We start from the raw sequence: 25,681 nt of genomic DNA, 5'->3' as shown, positions 1-25,681 counted from the left end.
AGATGTTCTGCGGGAGAAAGATGAGGCTTTCTGCTCCTGTAAAGATTTACAGCCTCGGAAACCCTGTACAGGGTCGCTATGAGTTGGAACCGACTCCATGGCACATAACAACAACAAAATTTAATTGTTGGTGGTGCGAACAATTAATGTGTTCAGATGTTAACTGGAAGGTCGGAGGTTCAAATCCACCTAGAAGGACCTCAGAAGAAAGATCCAATGATATCTTTTTGGAAAACCAGCCACCGAAAGCCCTACTCTAAAAAGATCTACTCTCAGAATCAACTTGACAGCAACTGTTATAGTCTGAGTGCCTACTTGTCTAGACCTGCCGGACCACTCTGGAGGGCTGCCTATATAGGCTTTTATGATGCTTTTGAAACTATGAAATTACCTCTTCTACCTTGAAGGACATGTCTAGTCTCAGGTCCCAGTCGCCTTTGATGGAATTTGTTTCACTTTCAAACTGGGCTTTAATGTTAGCATTAAATCTAATTTTGAATAAGAGGCAACAGTCACTTTTCCTAAGATATTAACCGAGGATCTATTATGTTCCAGTCACTGGGGACACAAAAGACAAGAAGTTTGTGGAAAAACAGAACTACAAGATAATGGAATTTTCCCACCAACTTTTTGAAGCCCCCTCATATATAATGTGGCGCTACAGGATAAACATTGACTGCAAGATTGTTTTAAGCCGAAAGGTTGGCAGTCAAACTCACCAGCCACTCCTTGGAAACCCTATACGGGGTGGTCGTGAGTCGGAATTGACTTGACGGCAGTTATAACAGCAACGTATATGGTTATACCCACAGCTGCTTAACAGTTTAGTCTCAAGGCATCTTATGGGGAATCCTCATCTGAATCACGTAACATAGGAAGTGATTTCAGTGACTAACTTTCTTAATTCTCCCCAACATGGTTCATCACCAGTGCTTATGCTGGATGCATGGAGAGAAGTTAATTTCCTCCACACAGCAGATGCCTCTGTGTATTACAAGTCTGCTTGCAGAACTCCAGTAGCATCCCAAACAGTCACATACTTAAAACAGCTTGACATGCACAATAAGAAGTATGCACCAACTCACTAGTGACAATCTATTTAAAAATCTTAACATCAATAATTATCTAGCAAAAATCTGTAAAAGCTTCTTAGTACTGGGCTTAATAAAAATAATTATAGAATTAATTTTTTAAAATTTATAGTGACTTTTAAAAGACTGTGACAGTGAAAGCTATGTTGTGATAAGATTACCATTAGGCAGCTAGCATTTATGGCATGCTGTCTATGTATCTGGCACGATTCAGATCAGTTAACACACAGCATTTCCTTTAATCCTCATAATCCCACCCCAAAGGGTTGCTATCCTTATTTTATAAATGAGAAAACAAGGTCTTAGAGGGTTAAGAGACTTTCTTAAGGTTAAACTAGTTAAGACAGGTCAAGAGAATTCAAATCTAGTCTGTCTGTTTCAGAACCTAAGCTTCCAAGTGATTAAAAAGTCTCCTCCTTCCAATGAAGACAAGGTAAGCATTCTTTTAAAGTTAAGGGCTATTATAAATATAACACAGAATTGTGTCATAGGTATGGGGGAAAGATATAAAACACAAACCTCATATTCTGAATAACAAAGAAACAGAAGAGATCCCTAAATTTAATAGAGTATTTAAAAGAGTGCTGTTATATATACTTAAATCTACTGAACAAAGTAAAATTCTAGTTAAATGACACACAGATTTTAAAACTTACCTTTATGAAGACAAAAGGACTCACGATTAAGTCATCAAGTATTACCAAGGAAACAAGAGCTGACTCACAATTTTACTTTTCATTGAAAACTTTTCTTTAAAACTGTATTAAGAAATTCATTCTCTCTCTCTCTTTTTTAGCAGCAATGTATACAACAATACACCTTGGATTCTTCTTATCATTTAATTAAATTTGTCAAAAATAAAAATAATTTGAGAAAACAGAGTACTATACTTTTTCAGTAATGTTGCAATCTTCAAGTTTTTTGTGTTGAGGCATTTTCTGATGAGCTGAATTTAGAGTAAACACACAGACGAGATACATGTTTCTCAATGGCTTCATGTGGATCATGTTTTCCATTTTAGAACTAAAACTGTTGTGTGACCAGGTGTTTCTTCCGCCGTCCCCACCCCAGGCCCTATTAACTTGTTGAGTTGTCAACACAAATTATTCTCAAGTTTAAAAAATGATGCTTAAAAAAAAAAATGATGCTTACCTTTTTGCACTTAAATTCATGTCTTTTCACCAAAACCATCATCACTCTCTATTGTGGCGCTGTAGTTTCAACCAAGTCGGAGGTTAAAACTCACTAGCTCCTTGGAAACTCTAGACAGGGTCGCTATGAGTCAGAAACAACACGTCCAGTCCAATCTAACTCATAGGACCCTGTAGAGGGTTTCCGAGGAGTGGCTAGTGAGTTTTAACTATTGACCTTGCGGTTCAAACCAATCTTGTCCAGTGCTTACCCTACAGCATCACACCAGGAAATTAAATTTCTCCTCAATGTCATGTCAAAAGCTGTTTTCTTTTAATATATGATCAGAGTGAGCAAAGTATGTATTCTGTCAAAACAGCAACCTCCCACTGATCTCCCCAGGAAGGTGTCTTTCCAGGTCTGAAATCCTAATTCTGACACTTTCTTAGAGATACATAATTTTTATGTATATTAACTCATGGAAGCAGCAGTCAAGAAATCAAATAACATATTGCACTGGCAACTCTCCCGCACAAGACCTCCTTAAAGTGGTTAAGAGCAAAGAGGTCAGGTGCGCCTGACCTAAGCCACAGTATTTTTAATCTCTTCATATGCATGTGAAAGTTGGACAATGAATATGGAAAACTGTAGAAGAGTCATTATATTTGAATTATGGTATTGGCAAAGAATACCGAAAGTAGCATGGACCACCACAAGAACACACAAATCTGTCTTGGAAGAAGTATACCCAGAATGCTCCTTAGAAGTGAAGATGGCAAGACTTGTCTCTTGTACTCTGGACATGTTGTCAAGAAGCAGCAGCCCTTGGAGAAGGACACCATGCTCGGTAAAGTGGAGGGCCAGTGAAAAAGAGGCAGACCCCCAACAAGATGGACCGACACAGTGGCAGCAACATTGGGCTAAAACGTAACAATTGTGAGGATGGCACAAGATCAGGCAGTGTTTTGTTCTGTTGTGCACAGGGTTGCTATGAGTAGAAACCAACTGGCTGGCACCCAATAACAACACTAACTTAAATAATGCAACTCTCCTGTCGTCATTTGCCTGTAACTCAGATGAAGAATTTTCTTTTAAATCAGATGAAGGCATGAGTCCAGCACTCCCAGGCTTACTCGCTTGTACTTACTTGATGTACACATTTAAACCTTTTAAAAATAAGAACCAGGACACTGTTTAATGCAAATCTGAAGCCCTGTCCAATTCTCAGAGTCAAATACGTTTGTATCTAAATATCATTATTTAAATTTTTGTAATGATTTTTTTTGAGGGGAGGGATAATGAATTGTTCTTATTCTAACATTTAAGCACCAACAGGCACTGAATGTGAGAATCTAAGTTACCCAATGAGTCCTTGATCAAGAATAATCTGGGAAACTGGGCTAAGCTTGAGTGGGCGGTAGCGGTGTAATTAACTGTTCCCACATCTATCATCTTACATTAGGGAAGAGCGAGCCTTAAGTCTCATCTAACACACTTAGTCACTCGTTTTAAATGCTTGGTTTTAATACTAAATGGAGAACCCATTAATACTGACCCTCAGTTCTGTCTCAGAGGTTGTAATAATGGATTCATCCAAAACTCTTGACCGTACCACACATCCCAAACACTGGAATCACAGGCGGTACTGACTGTTTTCAGTTTGGAAGACAAATGAAACTCTAGAAATTCTCGTGAATTTCTTACCTTGTGCAAGCATGTTAAATTCCAAAAACAGTGCTATGTGGTAGAGTTCCATGGCTTCTTCGGCTCTCGTCATGTTTGACTTCCCAGCGACGAGAGCCTGAACTTCACTGAGACTCCCCACAGAGGGGGTACAGTGCAAAACGGAGAGGTCCACCAAGTCAGTATACATACAGTGTAATATAACTTTTGCGTATTTTTTTGGTATAATGGACTCATCCAATATAATTCTTGTGGGAGTCCTCAAAGTTCGGTCTGTGATCTCTTCACCAGTCCGTATCCTCCTTTGTAACAAATTTCGGAAAAATGGAGACCGTGCTGAGATAACAGCCTTGTGAGCTTTGAGCTCTTCGTCTAAACAGTTCTGATTTCCACCAAAAGCTTCAACCAGTTCAGAGTCTGAAGAAAAACTAAGAACAACATCATAATAACACATGTAGTCGAAGAGTCCACGCATATCCACATCGAGGGAATTTGGTGTTCCAAATTCTTCGCTAAGCTGAACAAGGATATCAACATTTTGAAACCTCGAGTCCTCCATCCCAAACTCTCCTGTGTAAAGGTAGTGTAACAAAGCAGAAAACATGGGCATATCGATACCAGCTGTGCTGATGTCCATTACTATCTCTGCTCCATACTCGGGGGAGGAAGAAAGCAGCGTTTTAAAAAATGGACACCTTGCCGCCAAAATGGCACGGTGAACAGGAAAACAAGTTTCTTGAAATATTAAGTCTACATCAGTACAATACTTGTATTCATAAAGATCAGCCATGTCTTTCTGTAATGTCCGGGCTTCTGGCCGAGCCAAACTGGCTTGTAGAGAAAGTTCCTTTAAGGCTGACGTTCCCTCATACTCCTCCACTAATGCATTGACATCTCGAACATCCCACCCAGAGAGGAGCTCTCGCATCTGCTTGGAGTGATCAACAGACCGGTTAGATTTTCGACGCTTAATAAACTTCTTTTTGAGGGTGGCAAGGCCAGAGGTTCTCTTTTTTTTGTCTTGTGGTTTCTCATGGCCATGGTCAAGGCTATATAATTTGGATTCACAACCATAGCCTTGCTGAGAATAGGATGATGTTCCTAAGAACAAAATGAAACGAAAGAAAATGTGTTATTTTTCTTTAACCTTTATTTTAAACACTCATTTTACTACATCTTCATGCTTAAAAAAAAAGTGTACAGACACTGTTGAACTATTGAAGTCAAATGGACTTGTTAATAGAATGGAAAGGAAAAAGTTCAAACAACTAAATTTTACATTACCTAAGAAGAAGGGACAGAGCAGATTATTATGAATTTAAAATACATGCTTTTGTTCTCTACTGAGTGCCAGATTTCACAGTCCTTAATCATGGAGTTTTAGGAAATGAAACAGATTTCTAAATTCAGATGGTTGTTGTTATTGTTGTAAAGTGCCATCAAGTCTGTTCCAACTCATAGCGATCCCATACAGGGTTTCCAAGGAGCAGCTGATGAGTTTGAACTGTTGACCTTGTGATTCAAACCAACTTAACAATCCAGTGCTTATCCTACAGTGCCATATCAGAACGCCAATATTTGTATATAATTAGGAAATTTTCTTTTTCTTTTTAACTACACCAACGATCCATTTGCATGGGCAAAAGAAACAGACGTGGACACAAGAACTAGGAGCCTCCCTGCTTTCCTACCAGTGAAGACTGCTACGTTGGCCAGAGTAATTTGCAAGGTAAGACAACAAAACATCAATTGTACCATAGCAGTTTGATTAGGCTAAATGTCCTAAGAGCTAGATCTACATTTGTTGGGGATCTAAACTCTGTAGAATTCTTATCTATAGTAATGTTTCCACAGCTCAACTCTCTTTCCACCAACAAAGACCATGGAAAACACACAATTCAATTTAGATTGACAACCAGAAGGCTTACCTATAAAGGTCTGCTGGGCTTGTGAGTTAGCCCCTACTCGTGGGGAACAGGAATGAGGATAGTTAGATGCATTAGCACCCATTGTCTTTAGTCACTCAGGCATCCCATCGGCTGGTTTTTCAGAGGATAATCCCAGAGGCCTTTATGAACCTTCAATCCTGGATCCAGCAGCCTCTTTTCATCCATTTCTTGATATAAAACAAAAATAATTTTGCTTTTTCAAATGTATCTCAAATCACATAATAATAAAATTAAAAAGCAAGCTAAACATGGGCTTTTATTTGCAAAATGATGACATACTGTCAAATTCACATGCAAAGAACTTTAGGAAGTGTAAACCACTATTGAAACATGAATTAGGAATCTAGGTTAACTGCAATTTTAACTCTACAGATATAGTTTCTGAGATAATAAAGATGTAACATGTTACATGGATGTTCATATCAACATTTATAGTGAGTCACAGGGAAACGATTTGGGATGAAAAGAAATGGTGAAATTCTTAAAACTACAGCTACGCCCATCATTTAACATTCTGAGTAGTTTATAAAAACTTGAGTCACATGCAAAGAGCCAATAATTCAGTAACTGGTTTGCTGTTTTTCTGCCTAATATCTAATTGCTAAATTGATCTTAAGGCTCGGACATTTTACTTACTGGACATTTTACTTGAAGAAAAGAAACAAAAGCTAGACAGCTAAAAACAAGTATCTTTAGGCTACCTGGTCCATAATAATTTAGACAGAAGATCTATACACAGAAAAAGAAACTTTCAAATCTAACTTCCTGTAAAGCCGTGGAATAAAATTACTGCTTTCTATGAGCTGATAACAGACTTCACCTGGACGGAGCAGAACCGGTAAGAGATCATTTTGACAGTTAGTGATTAAATTCTATACCCAAACTGAACTCGCTGCCGTTACGATGATTCTGACTCACAGTGGCCCTGTATTGGAATCCTGTATGGTGCTGTGTGATAAAGCACTGGAGTGCAGGGTTGGTTTGAACCACAAGGTCAGTTCAAACTCACCAGTCGCTCCTTGGAAACCCTATCCAGGGTTGTTAGAGTCAGAACCGACTTAACAATAGGGTTTCTGAGGCTGCAAATCTTTAAGGAAGGAGAAAGCCTCATCTTTCTCCCACATAGGGGCTGATGGGTATGAACTATTACCATTACGGTTAGCAGTCCAGCCCAGTGCTTTTTCTGCAGTGCCGTCAGAGCTCCTTAAATTCTACACCATAGATTCTTTATTCTGAGAGCTGCTGAGAGCAGACAGATACATGCACAAGAAGACACTGCAAGAATCTAACAGAGAAGACAGGGTAACTAGGAATACTTCTAAATCCTTATTATACCATCTGGATAGAGAAAACTTGTCTGAAAGAGAAAACACAATTTAAAATCTATTATTGAAACTGTTAGGAAACCAAACAGCAGGCAGTTCATCTAGCCTCACAATGAAATATGAAGTGTTTTAACTAAAGAGTTACACACACATCTACACAACCATCAAACAATCTGCTGGAAAACAGTATCGTATCAAGATTCTTAGACTTATTTTCATCTGTTAATGACACATCACCAACCCAATGCTGTCAACTAACAACGACCCTATAGGACAGAATAGACCCACCCCACAGCATTTCCAGCAGCAGTGGACTCAGAAGTAAACAATTGTGCAGACGGCCAGGACCGGGCAGTGTTCCATTCTGTTGTGTACAAGGTCTCTATGAGTTGGAACTGACTCAATGACACCTAACAACGACAACTAGGGTTTTCAAGGCTGTAATCAGATTTGTGGAAGCACACTGTACATCTTTCTCCCAGGAAGCTAGTGGGTTTCAACCACTGATCTTTAGCAATCAGTGCTCTGACCATGGTGCCACCAGATCTCCTTTACTCTGTGTATACATACAGAGGACTTCAAAACGTTCGTGGAAAAATGGGATTAAAAGATAAAAATAAGCAATATAATCTTTGGGACTTATGGTAAGATGGCGGACTAAGCAGACACACTACACAGACCCTTTTCAAACAAAGACACAAAAGACCAAATGAAACAGATGTGAATGATAAGTTCCAGAGGAAACAACAGAGAAGTAATTTGAATACTGACTAGGAAAAGAAATTTAACAAAAATAGCAAGAGAGGAGATGGATGGTGAATCGTCAGCTGCTGTGATGTGAAGAAGACACTTTGAACTCTTGCAAGGAGCTTTTCATAGAGACAGTGGTCTGGGGACGAGAAAGGCGGAACATCCCTTGTTCTACACACCCTCCTGGTAACTTGGTGTATGGCCAGCTCCCACCCTCACTCACCCAGTGACTAGTGATGTTCCCTGCCCTGCACAACCTGGGCCCTGTCTGAAGTTGGAACTATGCTGGGTGCACCTCGCCCAAGTCTAGATGCATCGGAACTCCAATACATTGGACAGGCAGAGCTCGAAGTGAGGTCCAATGAGTTGGAAACCCAAGAATTTCTTCCATAATCAGCTGTCTTGCCTCCAGCTGACCTCTAGGCCCAAAAGATTTCCTTCCAGGAAATCTGACCTCAGTCATCTTCTCAGTTGGCACAAACCACTTCCAGATCAGGTGCCTGATCCCAGACAGTATCTAGACATGCGGGAACTTCATCGAGGACTTCTGGCCTAGACTTCTGGCCCGAGACGGTCAACCCGTATTGTGGGCTTTGTTCCTCAGACTTTTTTTTCTCTGGGTCCTGTCCCAGCCCCACTTTTCTCCTTTCTCCTCACCTTTTTAAAAAATTTTATCTTTTGTTTCTATGCTTTTCGTCATTTCTCTTTTCTTTTTCCCTTCCCTTCTCATTTTTATACTTTCTCTTTGTTTTTTCTTTTTTTTCCCCACTCCCTAGTTTTGCTCAGGGAACACTGTGATTCCATACGATAAGCGCTGGACTGCGAATCACAAGGTCTATGGTCAAGCTTGCCAGCCGCTCAGTAGGAGAAAGATGAGGCTTTGTACTCCCACAAAGATTTAAAGCCTTGGAAATCCAATACAGGGTCGCTATGAGTCAGAACAGACTCAATGACACTTAACAATAAGTTCTGCTGAATGTTATTTCTTTTTTTTTCTTCCCTTGTTTTTATTTTCCTTGCCTTTCCCCCCTTTTAGCTAAATTCTTTTTTTTCTTCCTGATGTTGTCTGCCTGCTTTCCCCCAATTCTCTTTTATTATTTTCTTTTTTTGTTGTTCTATTGGTTTTCTCTTGTCCCACCCGACAGGAGACAACAACTGTGCCCACACTGCCCAGACACACCCAATATTTCCTACAGTTCAACCTACAGGTTGTATCCTTTCACCATACTTATTCAATCTGTATGGTAAGCAAATAATCTGAGAAACTGTTTTATATAAAGAAGAATGGAGTATTATGACAGGAGGAAAACTCACTAACAACTTGTGATATGCAGATGACAAAACCTTGTTTGTTGGAAGTGAAGAGTGCTTCAAATACTTATTGATGAAGATCAAAGCCTACAGTATTTGGTGTGGATTGCACCTCAATGTAAAGAAAACAAAAATCCTTACAACTGGACTAATAAATAACACCATGATAGAGAAAATACTGAACTTGTCCAAGAGTTGATTTTGCTTGGATCCAAAATCAACACTCATGGAGGCAGCAGTCAAGAAAGCAAACAACTGCTGCAAAAGATCTCCTTAAAGTGTTAAAGAGCAAAGATACCAGTTTGAGGACTAAGATGAACCTGACACAACCATGGTATTTTCCAGGGCCTCATATGCATTAGAAAGTTGGACAATGAATAATGAAGACTGCAGAATTGATGCATTTGAATTATAGTGTTGGGGAACAATATTGAAAGTGCTATGGAATGTCAGGAGAACAAGCAAATCTGTCTTGGAAGAAATATAGTCAGAACGCTCCTTAGAAGCAAGGAGGGGAGACTTCGCCTATTGTTATTTGGACATGCCATCAGGAGGTAACAGGTTGGACATCATCCTTGGTAAATTGGCGGGTCAACAAAAAAGAGGAAGACCCCCATCAAGATGGATTAGCACAGTAGACACAACAATGTGCTCAATCCAGCAAGTGTGTGAGCCTGGAGCAGAACTGGGCAGTGCTTCGTTCTGGTGTGCACAGGGAGGCTGTGACTTGGAGTCAACTGGAAGGCATCAAACAATAACAACACAACACAGGCCTTGGAAAGATCTGGGCTTGGGGGGAAGAGCAGATTTCGAGATCAGATATGACCCTCAAGTCCACCCTGTGTCCCCAGTTCTAAATCCTGAGTGTAACCTCTGAATTTGCAGTTCTGGTACTAAAGCCTTATTTCTTCTCAAAATTCTCAGGGAATAATTTCATTGATATCTCAGGTAGCCAAAATCCGAAGGCAAGTGAAACTGAGTATTATGTTCTTTATTCCTTAATCTAATGTACTGTCTTTAGATGCTGGAAATGAGAATTAGAGACTAATCTCCCAAGAGATATTTTCTTTCCAGGCAAGCCTGGTACATCTCTTGTAGACAGCAAGATAAAATTCAATCTTTGGATGATGTGGCAGCAAAGAAAAGGGAAAGAGAGGGCCTCCGGGGCGAGAGAGGTCCAGAGGATATAAACGGCCCTAGAAAGCTGATAAATGCTTTTTCTACAATCATCACTCTGGGGAGCTCCCTTCTGTTTATTATCAACATGACCAATCACAGTCTGATGAGGTGAAGAGCTTAAAATAAGCTCAGTGAATGCAGGAGAACATGAGGAAATAAAAAAGCCTGTGGAATGCAACAGAGAGAATAAACAACTCTATGAGAAATTAGAAGACAAACACACACACACAAGCCCTAGGCCAGGGGTGGGGAACCTTTTTTTGCCAAGGGCCACTTGGACATTTATAACATCATTCGTGGGCCATAAAAATTATCAAACTTAAAAATTAGCCTGCTGTAGCATAGTGGTTACGAATCGGGCTGTGAACCTTAAGGGCAGCAGTTCGAAACTACCAGCCGCTCCGCAGGAGAAAGATGAGGCTTTCTGCTCCCGTAAAATTTACAGTCTTGGAAACTCTGTACCGGGTCGCTATGGGTTGGAACCGACTCTACAGCATTTAACAACAACAACATATATATTTGGTCAAACATTTAATTAACTCACCCCCAATGTGCTGGTGGGAGTCCTGGTGTGGCGCTGTGGGTTAATGCGCCAGACTGCAAAGCCGTTTAAACTTCAAGGTTAGTGATTCCAGCTCACCAGCTGCTCCTTAGAAACCTTATACAGGGCTGCTATGGGTTGGAACTGACTTGAGGGCACTTAATAACAATAACAGTTGATGGCTGCAAGGTCGGTTTGAACTGCAAGGTCAGTGGTTTAAGTTCATCAGCTACTCCTTGGAAACCCTATACAGGGTCACTATGAGTCAGAACAGACTCCACAGCACTTAACAACAGCAATAACAACAAGGGTAGAGTGGGAACATCCAGCCCCAGGCCATATAAGGCCCTCGGAATAATCTGGTCTGCTCCTGACAAAGCAACTGCCGTTTCAGCCATCACATTGTTGTTAAGTGCCATCGAGTCGGTTCCAACCCACAGCGACCTTTATAGGGTTTCTGAGGAGCAGCTGGTGAGTCTGAACTGCCAACCATATGGTTCAAACAGACCTCATGGTGGAATGTTCATCCTACAGAACTCCCCTGCCCTAGGCTAGAATTTTCTAAAGAGTTTCTCCAAAGTTTGGAAAAATGCAGAGGTAAACAAAGCCCCTGTCTACCAAAGCTAACCCACGGCCACTGGGTCAGTTCTGATTCACAGCAACAGTAACCTAAGGTTTCCTAAGGGTTCCGAGGCAGTAAATCGTGATAGGAACAGATAACTTCATCTTTCTCCTGAGGAGCAGCTGGTGGGTTTGAACCCTCGATCTTGAGACTAGCAGTCCAAACCCACTAGTTGCTTCTTGGGAGAAAGATGAGGCTGTCTGTTCCTGTAAAGACTGACCGCCTCAACAAGTGCATGGGGCAGCATGCTAGAGTCAGAGTGGACTTGAAGGCAGACGAGTGGGTTGGCTTAGTGTCTGTGAAGTGCTGGGAGCACTGCAAACCCCAAAGAGGCAGGATTCAGCACCATCTAAGGGAACCCTTTCCTCCACAGAGCATTTCAGGAATGCACTTGTTTAACAGCACACTTTGCTATAAAGACATTATTTTACTACTTTACGTAGTAAGGAGAACAATGGGAGTCAAGAGATCTGGGGCAGGATCTCCCCAGCCACTAATGTACCAGGTATGTGGGCCAACTTCTATTGTCTTAAGTTTCTGCATCTACAAAATAAGGGAATTCCAGCTGTAGTCTGATAAACTCAGTGAAGCTGTGTGACTTGATTTGGAAAGTGAAGATGAAGAAAAAGAGTTATTTGTATATTAAATGTTAGTCTGGAGGCTTGGAGAGGGTAGACCAATGGACTTTTGAGTTTTAAACATATCTTCTCCTTAGGATGATTATCGAAGGCTATGAATGTAGGGCATGTGCAAATCCACAATGAAAGAGAAACGCAGAGCTACAGGACACTTCATTCCCGCCAAAAATACGGGACCATAAAATGTGTCATCCAGGTCTGACAGGCCAAGAAGGGTTACCAGTCACCCCTATAGTCCAAACTCCTATGTCTACAGCGCCTAGGAAAACAAAACTAAATTTACAGCAAAACAAATCAAAGATGCAAATGATTTCTTCAGTCTTTCCCACATATAATTGTTATGTTGCCCTAACATAACAATTAATATTTACTGAACGTTTAATATATGCCAGACTGTTCTAGAAGCTAACATGTTCAGAAAGGCATAAAAACGTTCATGGAAAAATGGAATGAAAAGATAAAGGAATTTCCTCACAAAGTTACTGACGTCCTTGTGTACTGACATCTCCCTGTAACATTTTGTTTTACAGCTGAGGAAGGAATCTGAGGCTGCGGGATTAGTACAGAGAAACCTGTGAGAGTTAAAACTCAATGGGACATCCTTGTTCTTCTGGGCTTGCAAGTTTTCTGCCTTAAGAGTGCAGAAAACAGTGCCACTGTTCTAGTCTTATCTATTAGGGAAAATACGTTTTTCCACCTTACACAAGTTCTGGCTTTTGCTATAATTTGACCAAGATCACACACACAAATGATGGAGCCAGTGTGTAAACCTTCAGTTCTACCCTTGGATATAACTCAAAAGCAAGACACAAAGAGACTGTGAACAGTGAGTCAGAAACAGAATCGGCCAAAAATCCTTTTGTCTACTGAAGGGATCTTCAAAAAGATGAGACCAGACTAGAGGGCTGAGAAAGCCACTAATTGGGCCAAGATGTCTCCTTGGGGCCATCTAAAACAGAAGCAGATGACTTCCTCTACCCTGTTCATTCCAATGGCTCAGAAGAATGTTTACAACAGCAGTAACTCACTAAAGGAAAGGCAAAACTAATAAACCGGTCGCTGCGAGTGTGGTCGGTAAGTTGTGTGTGGCCACTGCTGCGAACTATGGAACCCAGCTGAGAAGTTGAGCACTGTAGGAGGGATGCTGGAGTCCGAAGGCTGGAGAATGGAGACACATCTGCCCTGGTTCTTAGCCATCAGCTTTGGGCGATGTGGAGTTTGATTCTCCTCCTCCGTCCTTGTGCCTGTTTACATTAGGAAAAGATGTTACTTGTACTTCTTTCATAGTTATATGTTGTTGTTAAGTGCCAGATTCCGACCCATAGCGACCCTGTATAGGGTTTCCAAGGAGCAGCAGGTGAGCTTGAACCACCGACCTTGCAGTTCAAACAGCTTTTCACTCTGGTGTATTAACCCACAGTGCCACACCAGGACTTTGAGTGGGCTTCAAAAAGTTTGTGGGAAAAGAGAATGAGACTATAATGGAATTTTTCCACAAACTTTTTGAAGCCCCCTATACATATGTGATCTAAAATTGTCTCATGAAAACTTTTAAGAATATATAAAACAATCGATAATAGTATAATGAACTCTGGAGCCTCCAGCACCCGGATTCCAGAATTGACAAAATTATCCCACCTTACATTTAACATGCTTAAATCTGATGCATAAAGCTTAATAGCTAAAATGTAAATATTTGTTATTATCAGTTTCTTATAGAAGTAAAAAAAAAAGACTAGCGATGCATGCTTAATATGATAACAATAATAGTAATAGTCATACCACTAATGATAATGTCCATCAGCTATTGAGCAGTGACTGAGCCAGACACTCATAAGCAGTTTTCAAGAATTAACTCCTTTAATTTTCTCAGTCATGTGAGGAACAAGTCTATGAGTATTCTTACAAGGAAAGACAGGACATTAGGAAAAGGAGGCCCAGAAGACTTAAGGGACTTAACTCCATGTTACAGAGCTGGCAGATTGCAGGTCAAGGCTTGGCATTCAGGCGCCTAGCTCTTATATCTCTGAGCAACGTTATCTTTACGTTTTCTTCTCCTAAATGTTTGAAGGGAAAAACTTCCATAGCAAACGAACACAGCCACATTCCAGAAACGGAAGCCAGTGCCCCCCTGACAATGCTCCTCTTGGTGCCTGAAAGACCCTCACATAAAGCCCAAGCTGACTTCAGTCTGAAAGCTTATGACATCAAAGTAAAAAGTAACCAACAACACGTCTTTCTAAATATTTACAACCACAATATATGTTCCTTGATGGCAAGATGATGCTTTTCTTGGCTTGTTTCTTCCTGGTGTTAAATCTATATACAACAGAAACATTTGCTATACTTATAGATGTAGTAGCTTAGAAGAGGGAAGAAATCTTCACAGCAAGGATCATTCCCATCCACTCTGTACACAGGGTTGACAAGGATGGGCAACTTAGATATTGGCTACCTAAAAAAAGGCGGGGTGCGCTATAAAGGCACAAAGTGACTGGCTTACAAGTTTTCAAGAGGGAGTTTAGTTTCAAAGGGTGTGGGGGAAGGTAGAATCTCCACTGACTGGTTTCCAAGCGGTCTGGACAAGGCTGGTGAAAGGAGATGAGGATAAGACTCTTGGGATTCAATAGTGAATAACTATTATCAGGACTAATTGCGATTGTTGCAAATGTAAAGGTAGAGGTTTTGTAACAAAAGGAGGGGAGCGGTTGATCTTGCAACAGGTATGGAGGAACCTGAGACCATCAAGGGAGAAGAACAAAGTGCAGGACCCTATCCAGAGAAGCAGCGACAATGCCAGAGATGGAGGCAGAGACAATGACGTGGACAGAAGGAGTGGCTGGGGACTCTAGACTCAAGGAGGGAGAGGGGCTGCGTGCTGGCAGCCGGGGGGCAGGCTTGCAGGTATGCCCTTTGGTTGAATGATTATATATTCCTGAGTACATCCCAAAACAAAAACAAAAACACACAAAGGGAATAGAAGCAAATACTGTTGAATGATGATGCATGGAGGGGATTGTAATCATTGCAATGAAACGAAAGAAGACAGGATGGATGAGTGTAAAGCTGGTATTCTCCCATGTAAACTATCACTCAATTCACAATAAAAACTTAAATAAACAAAAACATTTGCAATTTTGACGTTTTTTTACATGTACAATTCAGTACATTCATTACAGTCCTCACTGTGCAGCCACTGACGCTCTCCATTTCCAACCTTTCCATGCCCTTAACATAGGCTCAGTGCCCGCTAAGCAAGGACTCATTCCTCCCCCTCCTCCACACCGCTGGTAACTTTGGTCTCTATGCATTTGCCTATTTCACAGTATTTCACTGAAGCGGGATCATACAATATTTGTCCTTTTATGACTGACATATTTCACTCAACATAATGTGTTTAAGGTTCCTCCATGACGTAGCCTGCAGTTCTGGTCTGGCGCTACAGGATAATGAGCTGGACCACAAGGTCAGTTTGAACTGTAAGGTCGGGGTTCAAACCCACCAGAAGCTCCTCGGAAACCCTATACAGGGTCACTATGTTCGGAACTGACTCGATGGCACTTCACAACAATGGTGTAGCATGTATCAAGACTTCATTTCACTACATGGCTGCATGTATGTATCATATTTTTACCTATTCATCTGCTAATGGGCATTTGGGTTGTTTCCACCGTTTGGTTACTTGGTGCTGCACTGAACACTGGTGTACAAGTATATGCTGCACTCCTACTTTCATTTCTTCCAGGCATATATCTAAGAGTGGAATTGCTGAATAATATGGTAAATCATATGGTAATTCTATGCTTAACTTTTTGAGGAACTGCCAAACTGTTTTGCAATCCCACCAGCAATGGATAAGTGTTCTCAGTTTTCCACATTCTTTGCTAATACCTGTTGTTTTCCACTTTCTGATCACAAGTCATCTTACAGGACTCAAGTGACATCTCACTGTGGTTTAAATTTGCATTTTCCTAAGAGTTAATGATGCTTGAGCATCTTTTCATATGCTTGTTGGTCGTTTGTATATCTTCTCCAGTGAAATGTCTACTCAAGTTGTGGTACCTTGAATTTATTTTGGCTTTTCTTCCACCGTCTTCTTAATTCCCACCAAATGCTTTGATATTGTTGCTGTTAAGTGCCACTGAGTCGATTCCAACCCATAGTGACCCTGTACAGGGTTTCCAAGGAGCAGCTGGTGAACTTGAACTACCAACCTTGCAGTTCAAACAACTTTGCAGTCTGATGCATTAGTCCACAGCACCACACTAGGATTTGTTAGGACCATGCAAATAGGGTGTTATTGTTGTTGTGAAGTGCGGTCAAGTCAGTTCCGACTCCTAGCAACCCTGTATAGGGTTTCCAAGGAGCAGCTGCTGAGTTTGAACCACCAACCTTGCAGTTCAAACGGCTTTGCAGTCTGGTGCATTAACCCACAGCGCCATACCAGAACTCCAAATAGGGTGTACAGGACCCTAATGTAGGGACTGGTTAGTTTTGTCACCCCGCTAGGTTTAAAATGAGCCAGAAGCAGAACAAGACAATCCCAGGACTCTCAAAAAAGAAGAGCATGAATGGAAAGTGAGATTCCTACCTAGAAACATGGCCAGAGGCAGTTGCAAGGCGGTGGAATGGAGAGACAGAGAAGCTTCCAGTTTCTAAATCCATGGATCAAGTACAGCTGAGTGCTTACAGACAGGAGGCTGGCTTGCAGACTGGGCTAAAGGACAGTCCCCCTTTGCACAGTAGGGCAAAGACTGAGGGGCTGTATGGCTGAAGGTCAAAGCCAAGAGCAAGGTATGCCTGCAATAGAGAAGAGAAGAGGCGTTCCTGATTGGAAAACTGCCGCATCCTGAGTTGTTTCTGATCCTGAACTGTACCCTGTTCACTTGTTAGGAGTTCTGTGTGGCCAGTGCAATAGATGATCGAACCCAGATGTAAAGCAGGGAGTGCTGTGGGAGGGATGACACTGTCCAAATAAAGAAAGTTGTGGGGTGGGGTTCTGGTAGCATAGTGGTTACAAATTGGGTTGTGAACCTCAGGGACAGGAGTTCGAAACTACCAGCTGTTCCGTGGGAGAAAGATGAGGCTTTCTGCTCCTGTAAAGACTTACAGCCTTGGAAACCCTGTACAGGGTCGCTGTGAGTCAGAACAGACTCCAGGACACATAACAACAACAGGGTGGAGACATGTCTGACCTTGGGCTAGTTTTGAGTTTGATGCTGCTTCCCCCTTGTGAAGCCAGAGAAAGTCAGACACGGCCTCCACACGGCGTTGGCAACTCCTTCACTCATTTTTTGACTAGATGCTTGTCATATTGTGGTTGTCATATTGCAGGAGTTCTTGATACATTCTCCATATCCGACACGTACTTCTACCTCCAATTTCCCTGTAGTTTTGTATTCACTTTGGTGATTAAGTCCTTTGATGACAACATGTTTTGAATTCTGATTAAGTTCAAATTTTATCTATTTTGTCTCTTATTGTTCAATCTTTCAGTGTCATATCTAAGACTCTACTGTTAAAATCTAGGTAGTGGTTGTTGTTCTAACTCAGAGCAGCTCTGTATAGGGCTTCTGAGGAGCAGCTGGTGAGTTCGCGATCTAGTGCTGGTTGATTGTACAGCGCCACACCAGGACTCCTAAATTCTAGGTACTGCAGTATAATCCAGATCTTCTTCTAATAGCATTGTGGATTTAGCTATTACATTTAGGTCCTTGCTCTATTTTGAACTAGTTTTTGTATATGGTGTGATGTATGGGTCCACCCTCATTCTTTTGCATTTAGAAATCCAGTTATCATATAGTAAAGAGATTAGTTTTTCTAGCAGAGCCACCCATGGTGGGTAGGTTTCAACCAAACTTCTATACTACGGCAAACTAGGAAGAAGAGGCAGATCACTTCTGAAAAATGAGTCACTGAAAACTCCTTATGAAGAGAGCAGCGCGGCATCACCTGATACATCACAGAAGATGAGTCCCTCAGGTTGGAAGGCACTCAAATATGACTGAGGAAAAGCTGCCTCCTCAAAGTAGAGTTGACCTTAATGACGTGGACGGAGCAAAGCTTGAACCTTTATTTGCTAATGACGCACAGCTCAAAATGACAACAAATGGCTGCAAACATTCACTAGTAATCGAAACGTGAAGTACGAATCTAGGAAAATTGGAAGTTGTCAAAAGTGAAATGGAACACATAAAGATTGATATCCTAGCCATTAGTGAGCTGAAGTGGATAGGTATTTGCCATTTTGAATCTGACGATCATGATTTACTAAGCAGAGAAAGACAGATTGAAAAGAACAGTGCTGCATTCATCATCAAAAAGAACATTTATCTTGAAGTACAATGCTGTCTGTGATAGGATAATCTTCACACACCTACAAGGAAGTGATAGGATTATACCCATATACTTGTAAGGAAGGTTAGTTAATATCACTATTATTCAAATCTACGCATCAACCACTAAAGCCAAACATAAGAAATTGAAGAAATCTACCAACTTCTTCAAGGAGCTCTGGTAGCTCTGGCTACGAGTCAGGCTGCTAATCTCACAATCAGCAGTTTGAAACTACCAGTGGGTTCCGCAGGAGAAAGATGAGGTTTTCTGCTCCCATAAAGATTTATGGCCTCAGAAACCCTATTCAGGGTCGCTATGAGTTGGAACCAACTCCATGGCATGGCGCCGCCACCACCACCACCAACTTCTTCAGTTTGAAATTGATCAAACGTGCAATCAAGACACATTGATAACTAGTGGTGATTGCAATGCACAAGGTTGGAAACAAAGAGGAAGGATTTGTTGTTGTTGTTGTTGTTGTTAAGCGCCGTCGAGTTGGTTCCGACCCATAGCAACCCCGTATAGGGTTTCCGAGGAGCAACTGATGAGCCTGAACTGGCAGAAGCAGTTCAAATGGCTTTGCAGTCTGGTACATTAACTGTTCTCTCTCTCTCTCTCTTACTATGCACTGTTGTTGTTGTTGTAATTGCAGATTACACTCCATAAATATTAAACTAACTACCTAGCACTCAAACACCACACACAATTATGACTAGCTTCTCTATTTTTACTCATTACTTTGTGTTTTCCCCTCCCTTTGCAGGAGACATTTTAGTAACTTCTACAATAACAGAAATATACAATAAAAGTAGAACAGTATAACAAACCCAACAACAAATTTCAGCAATTAGCAACTTGTGGCAGGCAGTCTTGCATCATCTGTATCCCAACCCATCCTCCATTTAGTCATCTGGATTATTCTGTAGGAAATCCTACATAGCATACATAGCATTTCACATATAAACATCTTCATATGTACGGAGAGCTATTAAAACAAATTTTAATACCATATAACATCTAAAATAATTAACAACAAGTCCTAATATGAACTTCCCAGGCAGTGTTCACAGTTCTCCAGCGGATTAATTATTTTCGTGTGTTTGAATCAGGATACATATGAAGTCCCTACATTATGACTGGATGGTTATATCTCTTAAACAGCCTTCAACAAGTTCTTCCATCTTTCTCTTTTTCCCTGAGCCCCTTGCAATTCTTGTTGTTGAAGAAATCAGGTTATGTATTAGTTGTTTCTCACAATCTGGAATCTGCCAACAGCATAATCATGATCTAGTTTAGTAAGTTCCTCTTTTCCTGGACTTAATCAGAATCAGAGTCATTTCTTGTATTTAAAAATTTATTTCTTTTTGCCAAGACTGCTTCATTAGTGGTAGTAAGTACACACTGTCTACTCAACAGAGACCTCATGACACAACCCTAGTCTTTCCTGATACTTCCTTGCTTTCTGGACTTATCCTGGAATTTAAAAAAATTTAAAATTATTTTTCATAATTACTTCATTATACAAGGCAGTCTTCAAAACCATTTCTGAACATCACAACTCACCACTATAAAGGCCTCATTATTAGAGAAAATAAAATTAAGAAATGAGCTATTTCTTTATAAGAGTCCTGGGTGGCGCTGTAGGATCAGCACTGGGCTGCAAGCCGTAAGTCCAGCACTTTAAAGCCACAAGCTGCTCTTGGGAAATCCTACACAGAGTAGCTATGAGTTGGAGTGACTCGACAGCACTTAACAATAACAATTCTTTCAGAGTCCTGGTGTGGTGGGAGGATGAACCTTGAACCAAAAGAGCAGTTTGAACTCTAAGGTCGGTGGTTCAGACTCACCAGCTGCTCCTTGGAAACCCTACACAGGGTTGCTGTGAGTCAGAACCAACTCAACAGCACTTAACAAAAACAATTCCTTTTAGTGGGAAATGATCATTAGAAACCAAATCAGGAGGCTAGCAGTGCGGTCTTTTCAGGTCACAAAACTGGGAGATTCTGTACATAAGGAGCTCTGGTAGCATTACAAGTCAGGCTGCGAACCTCAAGGTCAGCAGTTGGAAACTACCAGTCATTCCGTGGAAGAAAGATGAGGCTTTCAGTTCCCATCTCCTCACACATTTATATGAGATAATTCCGTTATCTTATAATTCTGTGACACAGTGGCAATAGCAATGGGCTCAAATCTAACAATTGTGAGGATGGAGGAGGACCAGGTAGTATTTCATCCTGTAGTGCCGGGGGATGGCACCCAACAACAAACAACTTTTTGAAGTCCCCTCACATATATGTTGTTGTTAAATGCCATCAAGTCACTTCTGACTCATAGCGACCCTGTATAGGTGGTTCCAAAGAGCAGCTGGAGAGCTTGAACTGGCGACCTTGTGGTTCAAACCGACTTTGCAGTCCAGTGCATTAACCCACAGTGCCACACCAGGACTCCCTCATATATATCATTAGTTTATAGTTAAAATACAGGTGCATAGGGTGTTTGTCAAGCTCATTGATTTTATATCTCATTTCTCACAAGTCAAAGCCCTTTATCCTCATTGTTGCTTATACAATATACCCGTGACAGCCTCCGAATCAACAATACTGTGATAGGTAATGTTGTGTGTCAGCTTGGCTGGGCCAGGATTCTCAGTGGTTTGGCAATTAAAACACGGTAGTCCCTCATGATGAGGTCTGCTCTGAGCTGCTAATCAACAGAAAGGAAATTTCCTTAGGGATGTGGCCTCCTTCCAATCTATGTGGAAAAACTTGGTTTGCTTTTTGTTGGGTCTGGATCCTGCATTTGGCTCATCATCTGCCCTCCAATTGTTTGGACTTGTGTTCAGCGGTCTGCCTTATTTGCCTACTGATCCTGGGAGCTATCAGCCTGCCATACCTCACATGCTGACCCAGGATCGATTTGCCACTACAGCCAGAAGTCTGCTAGCTTATCTGACCTGACCTTGGCTTTATCAACCCCAACAGCAAGGATCAGATGTCAAGAGACGCCTTCAGTCTGACATCTGACCCCTGGACTAGGAACATGCCCACCTCTACAACTATGTGAGCCATTTCCTTAATATAAATATTTGCAGACGTGTGTGCGTGTTATGTGTTTCACTGCTTTTATTTCTTTAGAGAACACAACCCAAAACAAATATGATAAATAAAAAAATAGCTTTTCTCTTATTTACTTATTAATTTTTTTGGTCATTTAAAAAATCCTTAGTATATATCCATCTCAGGATATATTGTTAAATTACTATGCTGTTAGGTCACTTGGAAAGTTTAACTACTGGAAGTAAACATACCTTTGATTTTTAGGCACTGGAGTTTTTACTTAGCTTTGTTATATAATTACATAAAACATTTGTTGTTAATTGCTGTCAAGTTGGTCCTGACTCATAGTGACTCTGCATAGGGTTTCCAAGGAGCAGCTAGTGAGTTTGAACTGCTGACCTTGTAGTTTAAACCGACCTTGTGGTCCAGTGCATTGTCCCACAGCACCACACCAGGACTGCACCTAAGACATTTGTTGTTGTTAAGTGCCACTGAGTTGGTTCAAACCCATAGTGACCCTGTATAGTTTCCTAGGAGTGGCTGGTGGATTTGAACTGCTGACCTTGTGATTCAAACTGACCTTACGGTCCATTGTAGCATCCTGCAGTGCCACACCAGGACTCCATAAGATGCTTGTTGTTATGTGCCGTGGAGTTGGTTTCGACTCATAGCGACCCTGTACAGGGTTTCCAAGGCTGCAAATCTTTACGGAAGCAGAAAGCCTCATCTCCATAAGACATTTGTTGTTGTTGTGTGCCATGGAGTCGGTTCCGACTCATAGCGACCCTGTACAGGGTTTCCGAGGCTGTAATCTTTACGGGAGCAGAAAGCCTCATCTTTCTCCCGCGGAACAGCTGGTAGTTTCGAACTGCTGACCTTGCGGTTCGCAGCCCGATTTGTAACCACTGTGCTACCAGAGCTCCTTCCATAAGACGTTTAGATAGGTTTAAAGTCAAAAAGGAGCTCTGGTAGCATAGTGGTTGCTAATCTCATGGTCAGCAGTTCGAAACTACCAGCTGTTCTGGAGGAGAAAGATGAGGCTTTCTGCTCCCATAGAAATTACAGCCTCGGAAACCCTGTACAAGGTCGCTATGAGTTAGAACCAACTCCATGGCACACAACAACAACAACAACAACAACAAAGTCAAATCCATAAAACACAATCAATTTAATGACTAGCTTCTAACCCCCTTCACGCTATCTTAGTCACTTCCCCTTACTAATAGGCAGCATTACTTTTATTTACCACTGCAATTCCCTCTTGGACTACTATGCGCTGGTTTTCTACCACGAGCAATGCTGACGTTAGGTAGTAATTCCCTCCTCCTCCTGCCCATCACCTTCAGGAAATAATTTTAGTGATAACTTTTTATTTACAGTTAAAATAAGGTAACCACTCAAGAGATTTATTTTGCTTTTCATATTATCGCCTTGCATTTTTTATTATTAAATTTATCTACAGAATTAGAGTGATTACATACTAGAATGTATCTTTTACTTGGTGGTGGTGGTGGTTATGTGGCGTGGAGTCGGTTCTGACTCATAGCGACCCTGTACAGGGTTCCGAGGCTGTAAATCTTTACGGGAGCAGAAAGCCTCATCTTTCTCCCGCAGAATATCTGGCAGTTTCGAACTACAGCTAACCTTGCAGTTGGCAGCCCGATTCGTAACCACTATGCTACCAGAGCTCCTTATCTCTTAGTTTTACCAATAAAAATACAGTTAATGCTTTTCATCAATTTAAAGTACTAGTTACAAAGTACTGTTAAGTATGTTGTTGTTGTTAAGAGCTGTCGAGTAGTTTCTGACTCATAGTGACCCTGTATAGGGTTTCCGAGGCGATGCTGGTGAGCTTCAACTGCCAACCTTGCTGATCAAATGGACTTTGCTGTCCAGCACATTAACCGACAGTGCCACACCAGGACTTCAATGTCCACAATGTCTTCACAGATCAAAAGTTTTGGAGCCACATGTGTTCTATAATTCAGACCTTTGTTTTCTCTTTTCAATTATTACAAACTGATAATAGGTATGTGGAACATTTACTTTATACAGGCAGCATCTAGATTATAAACAAGATCTTTTCCTCAGTGTCTTTATATCAAATTTGTAGGTAAGATGGAACAGGTGCTGCATACAGCCTTACTTTAGTGCCAGAAGGCATCCTTGTAGCACTGTGGCTTAAGTGTTAGGCTGCTAATGAAAAAGTTCAAGTCTACCAGCTGCTCCATGGGAAAAAGATGGGGCAGTCTGCTTCTGTAAAGAGTTTCGGGGACACTGAAGAGTTGGAATCACCTCAACAGCAGTGGGTTTTGGTTTTTGGGTTAGTGCAAGAGAAGATTCAAAGTTTTTTCAATGATTTAAAAGCTGCAAGCATTAAAGGGTTAAGAGGAGTCCTGGTGTAGTGCTGCTTGGTAAGCACTGGATTGCTAACCACAAGATTGGTGATTCAGGTCATGTCAGTGTTTGGGATCAAATGAACTGACCTCTCATACCTCCTCACCAAGGAGTCTGGGTATGGTGCTGTGGGTTCATGCACTGGACTGAAAAATTGGTTTGATCTGCATGGTCGGCGGTTCAAGCTCACCAGCTGCTCCTCGGAATTCCTATATAGGGTTGCTATGGGTCAGAACCCACTTGACGGCACTTAACAACCACCTCGCCAAAAAAAAAAAAAAAAGATTGTTTTAAAGACTTCTGGAGATTGTGGAAGTGAGTTAGCTAGCCAACGAGCAAGCCTTTGCCCTTCTCCCTCGCCCCTGACTACATACACACACAGGTCAAGCCAGAAAACATCTTTGTTCATACGTCCTTATGAGATGGATGCCTTTTTAAGTTGGCATTTTAAAATACAGTTCCATTGTATTACTACAAATAAAGATTACTTGGTAGAGTTTTGTTTAGGAGAACCTTATTATTTAAGCACATGTGAGCTGTTTCTAATATAACTAATTATAATCCACAACAGCTGCTAATACTTTTTTTTCCTATTAAAAATGCATTTTTCAAAAGAACATAACATTCCATCACATTCTATTAATCTATGCAACATTCTTTTAAGTTTAATCATTAGAATCTTCAGACTGGAAATGATATTCTTAGCCTGCTCAATATTTCTTATTAATGTGTATGTAGTATGCTATGAATAGTACTTCATGAACAACTTAAGAACAGTTTTAGGAAACCTTGTAGATGATCATTCTACGTAAAAACCTAAACACCCACGACCAGTGAGTCAATTCCAACTCAGAGCAACCCTGTAAGAGAGACTGTTAACAGCGCCTTAGGGTTTCTGACGATGTAAATTGTTAAGGGAGCAACTGCCTCAACGTTCTCCCACAGAGTGGCGGCTGGCTTTGAACTGTGATCTTCTGGTTAGCAGCCCAATGCTTACCCCTCAGCACCACCATGGTTCCTAATCATTCCAAACAGTCTAAGCAAACTCAAGCCAGGCAAAGAATCATTAAAATAGATATTCAAATGATAAATGATTTTTAAATGTAGCTCTATTTTCCTTTATGAAAATTAAACTTAATCTCAAAACTTGAAAACTATTATACATTGAAATGAATACTGAAACTTGAAATGAATGTTTATCAACATTTAAGTAAGCAATCCATGAACAGAAACGATAAACACTGAGTGTAAATAGTCAACAAAAGAAAGAAGGGAGTCATGTTATAAAGGTTTTATGGCTAGACTTGAGGATGTGAACTGCTGTAAGTTCAGTATTTTAAGGGCTATTCTCTCTCTAACAGGTTACACTTGACTAGCTACAGGGATCCAGAATTATTAGCCTAATGATTTTCATCACCACACCCACACACATATATTTTGCATATAAGAGTACAGAGCATTCGTTTTGTTGAATTTTAAATCTCTCATTACTCAACTTTCATGTTTATTATATTTTGACAGTCATTGAGTTCTTAAGAACAATTCCTAATCGAAACAGAAAACCTGCATTGTTGCCAGGTAATGTAATTTCTTTCCCACTCCAGTCCCCAACAGGTTGCTGTTTCCAATGTTAAAATGGAATTTTATATTCGTTATTTAAAATATTGCGAAA

At 40.9% G+C, this 25,681-nt stretch overlaps 1 protein-coding gene across 1 annotated transcript in view; it reads right to left on the bottom strand.

Annotated features, from left to right (window-relative positions):
- Positions 1-25,681, bottom strand: part of BTBD7 (BTB (POZ) domain containing 7) — a 112,019-nt gene that overhangs the window by 57,929 nt on the left and 28,409 nt on the right. Inside the window, exons 2-3 of the mRNA XM_006839554.1 lie at positions 5,834-6,021; positions 3,927-5,006 (exon numbers count right to left, since the gene is read on the bottom strand). Of these exons, the coding sequence (XP_006839617.1) occupies positions 3,927-5,006; positions 5,834-5,915 (1,162 nt within the window). The 5' untranslated portion in view covers positions 5,916-6,021. The remainder of the gene's footprint in view (positions 1-3,926; positions 5,007-5,833; positions 6,022-25,681) is intronic.

Source organism: Chrysochloris asiatica, unplaced genomic scaffold (assembly GCF_000296735.1).
Source record: "Chrysochloris asiatica unplaced genomic scaffold, ChrAsi1.0 scaffold00025, whole genome shotgun sequence".
Lineage (NCBI taxonomy): Eukaryota > Metazoa > Chordata > Mammalia > Afrosoricida > Chrysochloridae > Chrysochloris > Chrysochloris asiatica.
This window is presented reverse-complemented; position numbering and strand designations above follow the sequence as displayed.